A 16,408-nucleotide genomic window follows, 5' to 3' on the forward strand; every position below is an offset into this window, starting at 1 on the left:
GTGCCTAAGATGACAAAGGATTTACAGAGAGGACAGCTCCTTCTGCAAACAATGCGATCCACAGGGAGGACTGGGCACCATAAGAACACATGGGCAAAGCGTGAAGGGAAGGCACCTGCAGCAGGTGACTGTCACTCCCCGTGGATATGCATGCATTTCATCAGTTTGTACCTACCAAGAGTTTGCTTTTGACTACGTTTTAAATATTAGAACTGAATGTGAGTCTACCTATTCAAAACCATCTTAGAGCCATCTATGCACAGCACTGTGCCCAATGCTGACGACGATGGACCGTTTTTGCACTCATGAAGGAGTTCTCAGCAAAGCCAGCGTACAGGAAACCGCTGGGAAGCACAATTCCAGTTAAACAAAGTGCCAGTGGCTGGCACAGCCAGACAGTTATCTACACGCACAACAGCTGCTAAACAGCTCCTGAAACTCAGGGTCTGAGCAGCAGATGGGGTGAGGCCCACAGCGCTGCAGTGAACTGTTATCTCAGGAGCAGAAGTACATCCAAACATAGTACACAAGAGGGGCAGAGGAGAGGAAGGACAGGGGGAGGAGGGGAGGGGAGGGGAGGGGAGGGGAAGAGAGGAGAGGAAAGGAAAAGAGAAGGGAGGAGAGAGAAGAGGAAAAGAGAGGGGAGGAGAAGGGAGGGGAGGGGAGAAGAGAGGAGAGGTCAACATGGTGCACTAAGGGTAAGGTTAGAGTTTGGATTCAAAACTGTGTTGCTACCTACTTGCCACTTAACCAGCTTCTCCCTCTCCCTCTCTCTCTCTCTCTCTCTCTCTCTCTCTCTCGCTCTCTCTCGCTCGCTCGCTCTCGCTCTCGCTCTCTCTCGCTCCCTCTCGCTCTTTCTCTCTCTCCCATGATAGCTAAACAGTGCACTGATCTAGGAGTATAGAAGAATATCATTAGGAGTCAATCACAAAAAGCATTTTGTTTTGCTTTTTAAGATTAGTAATATTTGGTTTTCGATCTCTGGACTGTCTACTCCCTGGTTCTCACTCACTCAGCAGCGATAGGTTCGGGTCCCATCTCATGGAGTGGGCCTTAAGTCAAATCAGTTACTGGCTGATTACTCCAAGTTTTGTGTCACCATTGCCCTATCATATCCTGCAGGCATGACACCATTGTAGATCAGAAGGCTTGTGGCTTGATTTACGTTTCTCCTTAGGAAGTGTGCTGAGTGCTTTCCTACACCAACGACAGTAGAAATGGGAGTGAAGCCTCGATGTGGGCACCAGCTCAACTTCTCCACGTTCGATAAGTTATATACGTGTTGTCTTCAACAACGGGGCCTTGTTGCCAGTTCGTGGAGTGCAGCCTATAGTCTTTTATTTTAATTATATTTCTTTTTTTTTACATATACATTTATATTATTATACATAAATAAAATAAACTACATACAGCAGGGAGAACCACAGGAATTATATAAATGTTACATTCATAGTGATTTGGCTACTTATATTTAGCAACCTTGAAAAAATATCTTTCCTGTCTTGGTGAGTCTAAAATTCTGAGTAAAAATCAATATCTATCATATCTCATCTCTATTAACTTGAAACATCTGTCTAGCCTAAAAACATCTTAACCCCTAAATAACTAAGCTTAATTGTAAAACTAAACTACTGTATTTTTTGGACCATAAGGCGCACTTTTCCCCCCAAAAAATGGGGGGGATTAAGATGTGCCTTATGGTCCAATAGCTGTTTTTACTGTTTTTCTTGTTTTACTGCTCTAAAACTGGGTGTCTTATGGTCAGGTGCATCTTATAGTCTGAAAATATGGTGTCTGACCTTCAACCCCATCAGAGACTTGAGAAGGAATAAATTTAATTACCTGAGTGAACCAGAAGTGCAGGTTAGCAGCTTCCAACATGAAAAAAAAAAAATGACAGGGACAGTTTACTGCCTGAACAGTCACCCAAAACTCTCTATAACATTGGAGCATCATCTTCTGCCTTCTGGCCCAATATATGTGACAGACAAATCCGTGAGGCAGGAGCTACTGAGGACTTGCTTACCCTGTCTTGGCAGAGTTTGGCCTTAGATTCTGCCTGCATCCAAAGTTGCCCATTTTTAGACAGAATTCTGTCTGTGGCAGAAACAAGGACGTTTTGCCAGTGGCTTATTTGCCACATTTGAAGCCATCTCCATAAGGAGGTTTTTTGATGTTCACATCTTCTTTGACGTAGGCTGGGTGTTGCCAGGAGTTAACCTGTCTTGCTGTCAAAGAATCTTTACATCCTATAGTCTTGTCAATGGTCTGGGTTGTTTGAGGATTCCCAGGGGAGCCCTTTGGCCAACAACTCAATTAAATGTAATCCAATCCCAGTACTGGAAATTTTGCTTGGTGACAAGAGATGGCCTATGGGACTCTGCCTCCCCCATTATTTGATCATTTCATTTAGACTTCCTCTATATATATACATATTTTAGAAAGTTTCTATTGTATTAAGTTTTCACACTCCCTCCCTCCCTCCCTCCCTCCCTCCACATTGAACTGCCTAGCATATGTGTCTTACTATATCATTGCACCACCCTCCAGTATTATACTTTTTAAAAATTTATCTTTAAAGCTTATGGGCAATGTTTTCATATATGTAGACATTTGACAAATGATTGGTAACATTTTGTTTTGTTTTATTTTTTGTTTGTTTTTTGTTTTGTTTTGTTTTGGCAACATTTTTATAAGTGAATTTGTAATGAGAAGTCGTAAAATGGATACGGAAACGTTGTCTTTTCAAACTGGAATAAAAGTCTTCACTCTGTGCTCTCTCACTTTTAACTCTTAGTTTTTGTTTGTTTTGTTTCCAGCTCCTGCCCGTGGACAATATGGTGAGTCTTTTCTTCTGCTTTTGGGAGTCCTTGGCAAAAGTTCCCCACTAAAGTCTAAACTTTTCTACTGAGGCCAACTGGGACTTGGAAGTGATGGCTGGCCTCTTGGCACTGCCCTAAGGCAGAGCAACGTCATGCTACCCTCTAGCTCTGACTAGGTGAGATGGTGAATCCTGTTGTCGCTGCACCCTAATTAGCAATGATAATCATCTTTGTCTCTGCAGTAGACATGGACCCAGGATGGAATCCTTTTCAATCAGCCAACTAGAAACTGTAACACACTACACTAACGAGATGCCAACAGTGGCATTGCTTCCTCTGCTGTCTTAAGAGTAAACGCCTCCAGGAAGTACATGAGAAGTAAGAGAGGGAGCGTCCAACAGTTGGAGCCTTATAAGGAAAAGCACAGAGTATTTTAGTCAGGGTTCTCTAGAGGAACAGAACTACATGAATGTATATGTGCACACGTATATGTATATGTGCACACATGTCCATATATATATATCAGAACTTATTAAGAGTGCTTTCAATTAGTAAGAACAGCTAAACCACACCCAGGAAGCTAAGAACCCATAAGTTATGCAATCGGAGTCATGCTAGGATAGTTGTTTCTCACTAGGATGAGGCGACCAGCAGTTATTCAGTCCACAAGGCAGGGTGCCTCAGTAGTACCCAATCTGGGACCCAAAGTCTGGAAGGTTCCTGGAGCTTCTGGTCCCTAGTCCATGATGAAAGCTTGGAAGGCTGGTTCTGCTGTCAGTGATGGGAGGTCTACAAGGCAGGTCGGCCCAGAGAGAGGACCAGGAGAGCAAGAGGCGGGACAATCTTCCTTCTGAAGTATCCTTTCTTTTCTGGGTTGCTGCCATGGAGTGCCACCCCTCGAAGTGGGCCTTCTTACATCAGTCAAGACAATCCAGACAGCTCTTCAGAGGAAGGTGCCTTACTCAGGTGGTTCTAATTTGTAACCAAGTTAGCATTAAAGCAAAGAGGAATTATCACACATTTTCTCAGTCCTGACTCATTACCAATTTCCTGGGTTGGGGCTTGGGGGGGACCTACATATTTGAGGATCCAAAGTAATATCAAGAAGTTCCCCCCCCCTTCTCCTCTGCCCCCAACTACTCACCCAGTCATGACCTTATCTAGTTCCCCTGGGGATATCAAGAGATGACTCTCCATTTCTTGTTCTGGCACAATGGGTTTCCTGGTCTTTTAAATCACCCTCTATGAAACAAAGCAGCTAAGTACATTGATCTCTCAAGCTTTTCTAGTGTCAAAGCCTGGTGATCAAACTATTTATTATCTTAGGGGGGAAATGCAAAGTTGTGATTTTAATGACTCTGGAGTTCTTTGACTCTGTGAACGGAGAGGTTGCAAAGGAAGAAGAGGTGAGTTTGTCTAGGGCTCACTTCCAGAGCAGGCTGGCCAACCCCTCAGTGTCACAGCTAGCTCTGCCTCCAGAGCTTGTCTTGCTCGTTGCCATCCTGAGCAACCACTCTTCCCTGTGGGTGGTGACTGCTCCCGGAAGGCGCGCAACCTTCAACCATCAATGAGGAGCCTTTGGGTGGGGCAGGGTGGGGGGTGGGGGATGGGACAAGAGACATGGAAGACACACATGGGACAACACAGGGGGTGAGGGTGGGACAGAACAGAAGTAGACATGACATTGCCGGAGCAAGGGGGGATTGGGAAGGAACACTGGGCTCTTGGAAACTGTCCAAAGCCAGGTCCTTCCTATCTACCCATTCCACAGGGCCCTTCTGGGTTTGCAGCTGTGAGCACCGCCGCTACAGATTCATTCTCTCTCCTCCTCAGGAACTGCGCCCAAATCTGTGATTTCCCTTCAGCCTCCATGGACTACTTTCTTTGAAGGAGAGAATGTCACTCTGGCTTGCTATAGATATGGCTTCCATTCACCCCAGAAAACAAAATGGTACCAGCGGGAAAAAACACTATGGGAAAGCCAAGAAAACACCTTAACAGTCCATGAGTCTGGAGAGTATTGGTGCCAAGCCGACAGCTTCCCTCCAAGCAGCCATGTGCACTTGAACTTCTCTAAAGGTGAGGTGGAAGTAAAAGAAATAAAGCTTCAGACGCCATTTCAGTCCAATCTCCTCTATAGATTTAATTACTACTCAGCCGGGCAGGGTGGCGCACGCCTTTAATCCCAGCACTCGGGAGGCAGAGGCAGGTGGATCGCTGTGAGTTCGTTAATTACTACTCAGCACCAACAACTCATGAACAAACTGTTTTGTTTCATGCCACGGTTATGCAGAGATTCAAAATCTCTATGTATAAACCAGATATGCAACAGAACCAGCTTAAATTTGAACATAAAAATTAATAAAATCTCAATAGTCTAAGTAAAATCGATTCAGCCTAGTAGGCAGTGACTTCAACTAGTGCTTACAGAAGCCCATAACTGTCACTAATGGCTGAGATCTGCATGAGCCAAATACACTCACTCCTATCCCTGTGGTCCTCGAATTTAATGAGGTTCCCTCTTCATTTAGGGTCCTTATTTTGGGGTGTGTAGATTTGTGTGCTTCAGTGGGTAAACGTCCAAGGGAATCGTTAGGTCAAAGAGCATTGCTCTTTGTGGTCCTTAAAGTCTGACCTGAATCAGAAAGCTTGGTGCCTGTATTTACAGACTCAAAACTTGAGGTTCCTGAGCCCCAAGAATATGCAGTGTTTACAAACGTGTAAACGAAATTTGAGAAGCAATTTATTTGAATGGTTCTTGAATCCATAGGTGCCATGAGGACATATATATATGTGTGTGTACATATATGTATATGAGTGTATGTGTGTAAATGTTAGATAGAAATAAATTGATTGATTTTTATAGATACACAAAGAGAGGGAGAAATGGAGGGGCATTTTCTTTTTTGCTCTTGAAGCCTTTGGTTCTGAAGTTGAAGTAGAGGTCAGCCTTGTGAAAATAGCCTTTGATTTAGCAAGCAAGAGCTAACACTATTAGCAAGGAAAGGGAAAAAGCTATGCTCTTTGACCTAACAAATCCCTTCAACATTTACCTACCAAAGTGCACAAATCTACACACTCCCAAAATGAAGGACCCTAAATGAACAGGAAACTCCATTATTTTTTTTGCTGGTGGTGTTGAGAGGAAACTGCGGCTTCGGAAAATCACCTCAGTGATGACGCAACTGGAGAAAGGACTAGTCAACGAAAGGCATTAAAACCCCAAAGAGAGAAAAGACATACAGAAAGTGGCACACCATGGGAGAAGGCGCTGCAAGACTGCATCCAAGGTGATGCTGTCCACCTTTTCTCAAAGTGGTGGTGGATGTTTGTTTTAAACTCAGAAAAAGAAGTGGGAATGTTTCCTCCAATCCCTGTCCTGCAAAGCCTACTTGGAGTGGTAATGAATGGGCTTGGTGTGTTCCACAGATCCACTGGTGCTGCGAGCTCCACCTGCGGTGTTTGAAGGAGACTCTGTGGTTCTGAAGTGCCTCGCAAAGGAACGTATAGGTACCCTGAAATTGATCAAGGATAAAAAACCTCTGAAATTCTCTCGTCGAAGTTCAGAGTTCCATATTCAACACGCAAATCTGAGGGACAGTGGTGACTACTACTGCACCGGAAAGCCATGGTATTGGAGAACAGCAAGTACTTCCAATATAGTCAGAGTCCAAGTCCAAGGTACAGCTTTCATTATTCCTAACCGGTTAGTCAGAGGCAGGCTCCCTGTGGTTATAGAGGTAGAACAGGAAGAAAGGGTGGGCTGGCAGTCCCCTGGGAAGAAGCACACAGTCCTTTGGGTGGAAGGGTGTTGTAATCAGAAGCAGCAAGCACCTCCCTCTTGCCAGCACTCCACACCCCGGGGTTTACTGCAGCATACTTAACGGCTCGGTGGGTGGCTGTGTTCCTTTCTAGAGTTATTTCCACATCCTGTGCTGACAGTCAGACCCTCCCAGCCCATAGATGGAAGCCCGGTGACCTTGACCTGTCAGACCCAGCTTCCTGCACAGAGGTCAAATGCCCAGCTCCAGTTCTGTTTCTTCAGAAACGTCCGGCCTCTGGGGTTAAGCTGCAGCAGCTCCCCGGAGTTCCGCATTCCTGCCATATGGACCGAAGAGTCAAAATGGTACTACTGGTGCAAGGCAGAAACAGTGAGTTCCCAGACTGGAAAACAAAGCATGATGGCCAAAATTCCTGTCCAGAGTGAGTATCAGCCTGGGATTTTTCCAGGCATGAACTGGAAACTATACCAGCACATACCATCTTGGGTCCCTTGTCTCTATAGAAAGTATTTTCTCGTGCCTATGGAAGTTGTATGAGAGAAAATATTCAACTCGTGTGACTGCCCTTGATGAGCTTAGAATCAAGGCAGAAAAAACAAAACAAAACAACAACAACAAAAACTAGGTTTGTTTTATCTCTCAGTGCCTTTAGATAAAGCTATTTCTTGTCTCTTGCTGACGTGAGCTTTCTTTCCAATGCTGTCAGTCTACGCTGTGAGCAATGAGGCAGCCCTCAGGCAGGGCTGCATGCTCTACTCAGCCAAATAGACAGGCTTCTAGAACTCTAGGTGTCTGGTGCAGGATGCTTAAGGACAGGAAAGTCAAAGGATGGAGTCTTGGGGAGTAAATAGTTCCCTCTTGATGCTGTGGTGGTACAGCACAGACTATCACTTTTCCCTGAGGCTCTAAAATAACGTAGCTTTCATAGGTATGGTTGTGAGCCAATGGCTTTGCCTGACTTGGTCCATCGCATAGGAAACCTAGTTGAGCAGTAGGGGACACGTAGTCTACCCGGTGATACCCAGACCCTGAGTGAGGAGGAGAGGAAAGTGAGAGTGTTAGCCATGAATTTGTTCCCATTTCTAAGAAGAAGTCTGACTGACTAAACACTCAGTCTGCGCTTTGGGTGTAGGAAATGGGTGTTCCTGTGGCTACTGACTAAAAGATGAACAGTTTAGAGAAGAGAGAGAGGGTGTTATCCAACAGTCAGATCACGATTACTCCTAGCAGTCTCTCCTTCCAATAGATACATCCCAAGACAGTATACCTAAAGCTGTTCCCAGGATGGGCGGCCCTTTCTTGTGAGTCTATCCTGGACTATCCTGGACTTGCTGTCTTCATCCACCTGGCACGTTAAGACGTGCCCACTCAAGGCCAGCATATTACTCAAGTCAATGCTTTATTTCCAGCCAACCGCTGCTGGCGCTGTGCGCAGACCACCATGCTCACCGCCAAGAGTCCCTTTCCCCTTCACACCTCCACCACTTTTCCTAAGTGCCGAAGCCCTGGGTGACATCTCTGGAATCGCTCTATCCAGGATGGGGTAGACATGAGGTCAGGTTGGGCAGAATAACCTATATTCCTGGCCCATATTCTTGACAAGACCATGAAGGAATGCAAGGCCTTTTTTTGGCAGGCAGAAAACACAGTTTCCTCTTTCTCCTCACTTCCCAGAGAGAAGCCTATCTCTACCCTCGGGCACTTCCTGCATGATAGGACAAGTTTTTGTCTGTCTACCCCTCATCTGTGAACTTCCCATTTGCCACAAGTCCCACACGTGTCATTCTTATTCACTCAGGAGCTTTCGCTGACTTCCAGATACACATTGTCCCAGCCTCAAAGTTGGTGTTTGAGGGGCAGTTGCTGTTATTCAACTGCACAGTAAAAGGGGTCCCAGGGCCCCTCAAATTCTCCTGGTATAAACGGGACAATCTGAATAAAGAAAGGAAGATCCGTAAGTCCTCGGAAGCAGAATTCAAGATCTCCTCAGTGAACAGCACCGATGCAGGGGACTATTACTGTGAAGCTAACAACAGTCGCCGAAGCTTTGTCAGCGGGGCAGTTCCCATCACCATAAAAGGTGCGTGTTGCCAGGTATCATCTGAGGAATAGATCCCCAAAAATTGCACACGGAGATCCTTAGTGAGGACTTGAGACAGTTGGGTGCAGGTGGCTATTGTCAGTTACAAGTATTAGTCAAAGAGCAACAGAAAAGACTTAGAAATAGAAGGGGCTGAAGGCAGTGGGAGCCATTGAAACATCAGTGATTAGGAATACACTTTGTAAATTACTGAGTCCTTCTCAGTTGAAACAAAATGGCTCTTTACAAAGGAGAGGCAGATGGGGTGCTAGAAGCAGTGCATCTTGGGAGATGTCCCCCTGACAACCCTTCTTACTGTAACTGAAAGGATGTTCAGGGACCCACCCTGACCACACTAAAGTGTCTTCAAACCCTGGTGGCTTTTTCTTTCCCACCCCTGGGCTCCTACAGTGAGATGTTATGGAGAGTGTGGTGCAGCTTCACCAGGAAGCTGAGAGCCTCTCCCTCAGGCCCAACCTCCAGCTATTGGTTTAAAGCACAAGACTGAACCCCCTAAGGCCCTCAGACCTCAATAGGTCCCTCTGTTCACTGAGCACATGCAAAATGATTCCTGTGCCCTGGCAATGGAGCAAGGAGCAGCTACTGTTCCCCAGCAACAACCCCAGGGTCAAGCTGCACACACCGAACAGGTTAGAGTCCCCATCCACAGTGGCTCCTTACCCTCTCCCTGCTCGGATTCTATAAACAGAGAGGGTTGTTCTGGGTACCTGGGAAAAGGTGGGACCGGGAACACCGTGGAAGAGTGTGTGGAGTCAGAAGGGAAAAGCCCGGAGCAGAACACTGAAGCTACCCTGAGCAGAGAAACGGAGAACAGCGACTGCCATAGAGGCTTAAAATGCAGGACAGGAAATGGGTCACAACGGAACAAAGAGCTGGTGGGGGAAAGGCTGTCAGCCCTGTGGTGGCAATATACAGACTCCTCCCCTGAAGGTATCCTCTCTGTAAAATGGTGGCAGGTCAGCTAGCAAGGAGAGCCAGGAGAGTCAAGGCCAGATGGTGGGTGGAAACAGAATAGATGCAAGGCCAGTGTGGAAGTCAGGAGATGGCTGATGCCCAGTCCGAGACGTTCAGCTGTCCCAAGATCTGGTAGAAACTGGAGACTAGGCACTTGCGTTAGAACAAAACAGAAGGAACTGTGAACCCACTTTCTCTCCTTCAGTGCCAGTATCTCTACCGGTCCTCACCCTAAGCTCTGGCAAGACCCAGGCCCTTGAGGGAGACTTGGTGACACTTCACTGCAAGTCCGAGAGAGGTTCCCCATATATCCTGTATGAGTTCTATTATGAAGATGTCTCCCTGGGAACCAACTCTACACTCTCAGGAGGAGGAGCAACCTTCAATTTCTCTATGACCACAGAACATTCTGGAAACTACTACTGCACAGCTGACAATGGCCTGGGGGCCCGGCGCAGTGAGGCTGTACGGCTCACTGTCGTTGGTAAGTGCTGGCTTCCTGCTGACACCCGTTGCTACACAGATTTCCCTCCTACCAAACCCTTTGGAAGTCGCCTCACACACCTGTCTTCATTTCTACCTCAACCACCCTAGCCCTGGTCCAGGCTCCCTCCTCAGCCAACTCATTGTCTGTGCTTATCTAGCTCTGGCTAAGCCTGACTTTGGCCTAGCTCAGACGCCTCCATAGCTTTCAATAAATGTGTAGGGTCATCTCACACTGTCTCATTGTGCCCCGTAATGTTCAGTCCCCAAGCTAACTTCTCTGCCTTGGCAGAAGCACTTACTAACTTACTAACCAATGGCGCAAACGGATATGCAAGACTTTAGTTTTTCTGAAGAGCTCCAAGCAATTACAGCACTCAGCATAGGTTGAGAGGGGACTGGATTTGAAAGAAAAGGAGGAAATAGCTTCCAGCGGGTGGCGGGTGTTCCTGAACTTTCTGGAGTTTTCATGATCTTCTTTCTAAAAGCCCATTTAAGCAAAAGTAAGTTTATTTCAGTGTGCAGTTTTCTAGACCTTTGTTAGAAAGGTTGTAAAAAGGTATATGTCCAATCCAAAAGAATGGCCAAAGGTAGTGCCCATTAGCATACCAAGGTGCATGTTCATGCTGGCCTCAGTGCTCTCTCAGCAAGCGCCTATGTTACAGTATCTTGTACTGGCATCCTCCTTCCTTTTGGCTCTTCTCACTCCCCTTACCCTAAACTTCTCCAGCCCATGAGTTTCTCTTCTCCCAACCTCTCACTCATCTATCACTCTCTTGGTGCTCTTTGCCCTTTTAGTTCTTGGCTCTCCACTGGTCCACTTGCCCCGCCTCTCTCTCTCTTGCCCCGCCTCTCTCCCTTGCCCCGCCTCTCTCCCTTGCCCCGCCTCTCTCTCTCTCTTGCCCCTCTTCCTTGGTCCGCCCCCTCTCGCTCCTCCCACCCTCCTCTCAAGTTCACTCTGTTGGCCATATTCATTCTAGTACTTTCTCTCCCTGCTCTGGACTCTTCCGGATGCCTCTGTGTCTGTGCTCTCCCTCGTATCTACAGGGGGAAATTACCCTTCTCCTCAACCATCAGGCCCTCATTTCATTTAGTATCAGATCGTGACTGATCATGGTCCACATTGCCGACATTGTTAACATCATAAAGCAGTCACTGAGAGAACACATTCGTTTGTATCTGCACTTGGATCTTTGTTTAGGAGAAAGTAGAAATCGGGTTGGTTTTCTTTGATTTGTTTGTAGAAGAGTACTGTAGAAAAATATTGAGCCTGATATGTCAGACTGTTTTGTATCACAAGGAAGAAGAGGCCCAGGAGTCCTGGGTAGGTAAGAATGTGTTGCAAGGCTGTCTTGAGAGTAAGAAAAATGAGAAAGACCGCATAGCCAATTCAGGGAAGAACTAGAAGGCTTCTCACAATAGAATCTATTTCTCACGCTAGGATTGTTGGTCTTGTGAGGGGGTTGATACCCAGTAAGCTGGAAGTGTCCGTTCCTCTCTATTCCAATTGTCTTTCTTCTGTCTTTTCCTGTCTCTGTTGTCTTTGGCGCTGAGTGCTTTGAACTCGGCTTCTGTTTCATGTGGCTTCTGTTGGCGCCAGAATCTACTGCCCTGGAATTTAACTGCACTGAGTTCTTTGTAATTTGTCAGTGTCTCATCACTATAATGAAGTATTGACCAGAACCAACTTGGGGAGGAAAAGGCTTGTTCTTGCTTACAGTCTGCAGTTTGTCAGCAAAGCCAGAAGCTTGCAGAAGAAGCCCCAGGGGACCGCTGCTCCTGGCTTGTTCTCCAGGACTTGCTCAGCCTGCTTTCTTAAGTAGCTCAGGACCACTCACCCAGGCACTTACCCAAACTGCCGAGGCTCTCCCATGTCAATTGTCACAATCAGAATAAACTTCAGTTGAGGCTCACACATTGCTAAGGGGAAAATCAGATTATAAATCAGTGTGTATATTGTGACCTTATGTGTGTGTGTGTGTGTGTTTTATTTATGTGTTACTATAAGTGTACTCATACACAGGAAAGATATATATACAGTGGTACAGAGCTAAAATCCCAGCACTTGGGAGGACTAGTTAATGTTCCAAGCTAGCCCAGGCTATCTAATCAGACTCTATATCAGAAATTAAAAAATAAAATAACAGTGGAGGGAGGGAAAAAAGAAAGGGAAGGGGGCAAGAGATGTGAAATACTCAGCATATAATCCCTAGAAAATGAAAATAAATGAGAAAGCTTCTCATTGTTAATATATTTTTTAATGAATTGGTTTTGTTTAAAAATAAGGCCCTGGTGTGAACTGACTCATGTTCTCCCTTAGTTCCAGTGTCCCGCCCTGTCCTCACACTCAGGAGCTCAGGGGCCCAGGCTGTGGTGGGTGATGTGGTAGAGCTTTACTGTGAGACTTTAAAAGGCTCTCCTCCAATCCTGTACCACTTTTACCACCAAAATGTCACCCTGGGGAGCATCTCTAGCCCTGATGGAAGAAGAGGATCCTTCAACTTTTCTGTGACAGTGGAACATTTTGGAAACTTCTTCTGTGAGGCTGACAATGGCCAGGGGCCCCAGCGCAGTGATACAGTGACCCTGAGCATTATAGGTAACTTGGTCCTTCAAACGAGCTGTGCAAAGGGGCAGATCATCTCTCTACTGTGCCCAGAAGGCAAAGATGGGACATTTTGCACAGAAGCAACTACTGTGTGATGTCACAACAAGCCTTCTGCCCACACAGCCTCTATGGGGAGTTTTGGGTTTTACATGTTGAAGAATTTGCATCTTCCCTCTGTTGGCTGTTTTCTGCCCGATAGCATCACTCTTTATCCATTGTGACCAAAAAAATATCCTCTAGTATAGGATAAAGATTTCTCAAAACACAGACCATATTCTGGTCCACAGCCGTAGGTGAAAAGGGAAGTAAGTCATGAAGTTCAGTGTGTTCCTCTGTTGGCTGTGCCGTTTCTTTAGATGATCTGCATCCATCGTCTGTAGCTGGCCTGGCTATTCGTGATGGTCCTAAACTTGCGTCCCTGAAGACCTCCCACCTGAGGTCTTGGGTCCATATCCCACTCTCCTTGAAAGCTCCTCAAAGAGACCTGTCTAGAAGGGGACTATACATGCCACTGGGGAGTATTCTTCTTCCGGGCGTCTCTGCCCTGTGAGATGCTTCCCTTCATCCAGATACTTAGTCCCAGGCATCCTCCTTAACATCTCCTCACATCCTATTGATGCTGCTTCCCAGGTGTTCCTTAGATCTCCCCTATGGCTGCTGCAATCAATAGTCAAACTCACTATTTCTCTAACCTCCCAAGCGCCACTTAGTGAGCCACCTGCTCCACTCCTGGCGCATTTCAGTCCAGCTTCACGCATTTCCGTTGTTTGACTAAGATCACATCTTTAGCAGTCCTAACTGAAGCTCCAGCCTTCCATGTCACCACACTTCCTGGGCCCTTCAGACCACTACCCTACCTGCTGCCACAATTCAAATGGACCAAGCCACTGCCCGGTGTCCAGTCTTTGCACATCCCGCCTGCCTCATAACCTCTTCACATGGTTCCTCTGTACTGGATCTGGCCCCTACTCCACAGCGGGTCTTGGCATTTTCTCCCAAGCCCACTCATCCACTTTCTAGAAAGCCTCTCATGTCTCAGGCGTCCAGCTTTCAGTCGTGTCTTTACCTTCAGACTACTCAAATATGTTTATGTATCAGGTACCTCAAAGTATATACGTCACTATGCAAGCATTCTCATTTTCCAAGATCAGGGTAATTGTAGGTGAGTTCTGAGGAATCTGAGAAAGCCGCCAAAAACGTTTGCGCTCGGAGATGCCTTTAGTGTGGAGGGCTGTGTTCAAACAGAAGGAACTGGTGGCCGGTTTCTCCCTCGGTTCCAGTGTCCCTCCCTGCCCTAATCTTGGACCTGTCCTGGGACCCAGGCTGTGATGGGGGACATGGTGAAGCTTCACTGTGAGACCCCCAGAAGGCCCCCCCCCGATCATGAAGATGTCACCCCAGAGAGCCTCTGGGATGCTTAGGGGACTACTCCAGTGAGGCTGGCAATGTCCTGGGGTCCCAGAACAGTGAGGCAGTGATAGTCAATGACACAGGAGAGTCGCCACAAGCAGGCACTGACTGTACCTGCTCCTTCTGGTGCCTGAGAAGCTGTTTTCTGACTTAGTCTCTCAGCAGGCTTCCTTTCACCACAGTACCGTCTCTGATCTTCTGGCTCCTCTTTCCCTTGTTTTTTCCCCCTCATTCGTTTTCCCAGTGTCATGTTCTGCTTTTATTTTTATTTATTTATTTATTTATTTACCCCACTGTGTTTAATCAGGGTTGCTTGCATAAACAGGAGTTGGGGTCATTTACTTGAACTTACCAGATGCTACACTACTGAGGAGTAAAGCATAAAGCATTTTAATAACAGGATCATATTGTACATTCAGCTATTTTTAAGTTTAAATTCATCTCTATGCATCTTATCTGTCTTTTCCGCTTCTTTACCCAGCCTATTAGGTTGTCTCTGGTTTTAATTGTTACAGAAACATTATAACAGAAATCCTGCATGAAGTATATACATGTAGTTATACATTATATGTTGCTAGATAATATAAATCATACTATATATAATATGTATTTGAAAATAAGCTTTTTAGTACGATACATTCTGATCACGGTTTCCCCTTCCAGATTCTCCCCGTGACCCCCTTACTTGACTCTATGCTCTTTCTTTCTCTCTCTTTAGAAAACAAACAGGCAAACATAAAAAAAAAAAACAAGCAAAACAAAATTTATAAGTTAAATAAATATAAAAAAGCACAAGAAACATAAACATAACATAAGTACACTTATACACACATGCAAAAGATAAAAACGCAAAATCAGAAATCATAATACATGAGCAAAAATAAGACAATAAAATGCAATTGCAAATTGCAAACAGAGCAATTTGAAAGAAAAAAAGTCTACAGAGACACCACCGAGTGCTTCTTATGTTGGTTATTGGATGTTGGGCTTGGGGCCTGTCCTTGAGTGTGGTTGTCATAGTCACTGCTCTATTGCTGTGAAGGGACATCATGACCAGGGCAACTCTTCTGAAAGAAAGTATTTAACTGGGAAGCTTGCTTACAGTTTCAGAGGCTTAGTCCACTATCATCATGGTGAGGAGCGTGATGGCAGACAGGCAGGCTGGGAAACGCTGTTTGCTTAGTGTCACCCTCACGTCCTCTTTCCCACCGCTCTGTGAGCCTTGAGTAGAGCGACGAAGACATCCCACTTAGGAATGAGTGTTCCAAAATCTCTCACTGTCTGAACACTGGCCAGATGTAGGTCTCTGTGTTCATCCCCACTTACCTCAACAGGAAGCTTCTCTGATGGTGGCTGAGGGGCCACTACTCTACGGGTACACCAGAATGTTGTCAGGAGCCATGTTGTTGCTATGCTAGGTTAGCAGAACAGTAGCATTTGCTTTCCTCCTAGGTTCATGGCCTATCTAGCCCCAGGTTCTTGGACACCATCGCCTCATAGAGTGGGCCTTAAGCGCAATCAGACTGGGGTTGGTTACTCCCACAACTTTTGTGCCACTGTTGTATCAGTCTATCATGAAGACAGGTCAGCCTTGTGGATCGCAGGGTTTGAAGCCAGGTTGACGAGGCTTCCTCTGGAAGCACTGGATGGACTTTTCTTTTCACCTACTTGGTCCTTCAGGTAAATCATGGGCTTCAAGTTTATGTGTGTCTTTAATTTTGTAGACATTTGTCTTCAGTTTGCATTTGCCACAATTTCATCATTTCATCAGTGTTGCCAAGCTGTGGAAGCATAAAAAGGACGATATTTTATGGCTTAATTTAATACACATCTAAATTAATAAAGAAAATGAGTCTTTTATATATTTGTTGACAGATGTTTTCGGTGATTCGTATAGCACTTTTCACTTTTCTATTAAATATTTTTGTACGTGAAAGGCTAGCTGTGGATCAAAGTAATTAGCTTTCTGTATCTAATGTTTTTATTAATTTTATTTGCTTATAATACCACTTTTCCCTTGTAAAGGAAGCATATGTTAGAAGTAGAAGCTTCTATTGAAGTTTCATTTTCTTTCTGTTCCAGTGTCCCTCCGTATCCTGACACTCAGGGTGTCTGGGGCTCAGGCTGTGGTGGGTGATATGGTGGAGCTTTCCTGTGACGCCCCGAAAGGCTCTCCCCCAATTCTGTCCCAATTTTATCACACACACACACAAAAAAAACATCACCCTGGAGAACTTCTCCGCTCCTT

General features: G+C 45.7%; 1 protein-coding gene and 1 long non-coding RNA gene across 2 annotated transcripts in view; one reads left to right on the forward strand and one right to left on the reverse strand.

Annotated features, from left to right (window-relative positions):
- The window catches only part of LOC311589771, a 265,612-nt gene that overhangs the window by 84,740 nt on the left and 164,464 nt on the right, over positions 1–16,408 (reverse strand). The window lies entirely within an intron of this gene.
- The window catches only part of LOC311589762 (Fc receptor-like protein 5), a 28,411-nt gene that overhangs the window by 1,454 nt on the left and 10,549 nt on the right, over positions 1–16,408 (forward strand). Inside the window, exons 2-8 of the mRNA XM_084768412.1 lie at positions 2,820–2,840; positions 4,656–4,901; positions 6,252–6,503; positions 6,738–7,025; positions 8,403–8,684; positions 9,865–10,143; positions 12,463–12,741. Of these exons, the coding sequence (XP_084624538.1) occupies positions 2,820–2,840; positions 4,656–4,901; positions 6,252–6,503; positions 6,738–7,025; positions 8,403–8,684; positions 9,865–10,143; positions 12,463–12,741 (1,647 nt within the window). The remainder of the gene's footprint in view (positions 1–2,819; positions 2,841–4,655; positions 4,902–6,251; positions 6,504–6,737; positions 7,026–8,402; positions 8,685–9,864; positions 10,144–12,462; positions 12,742–16,408) is intronic.

This window comes from Acomys minous (genome assembly GCF_964271855.1).
Source record: "Acomys minous genome assembly, chromosome: 19".
In the NCBI taxonomy this organism is placed as follows: Eukaryota; Metazoa; Chordata; class Mammalia; order Rodentia; family Muridae; genus Acomys; species Acomys minous.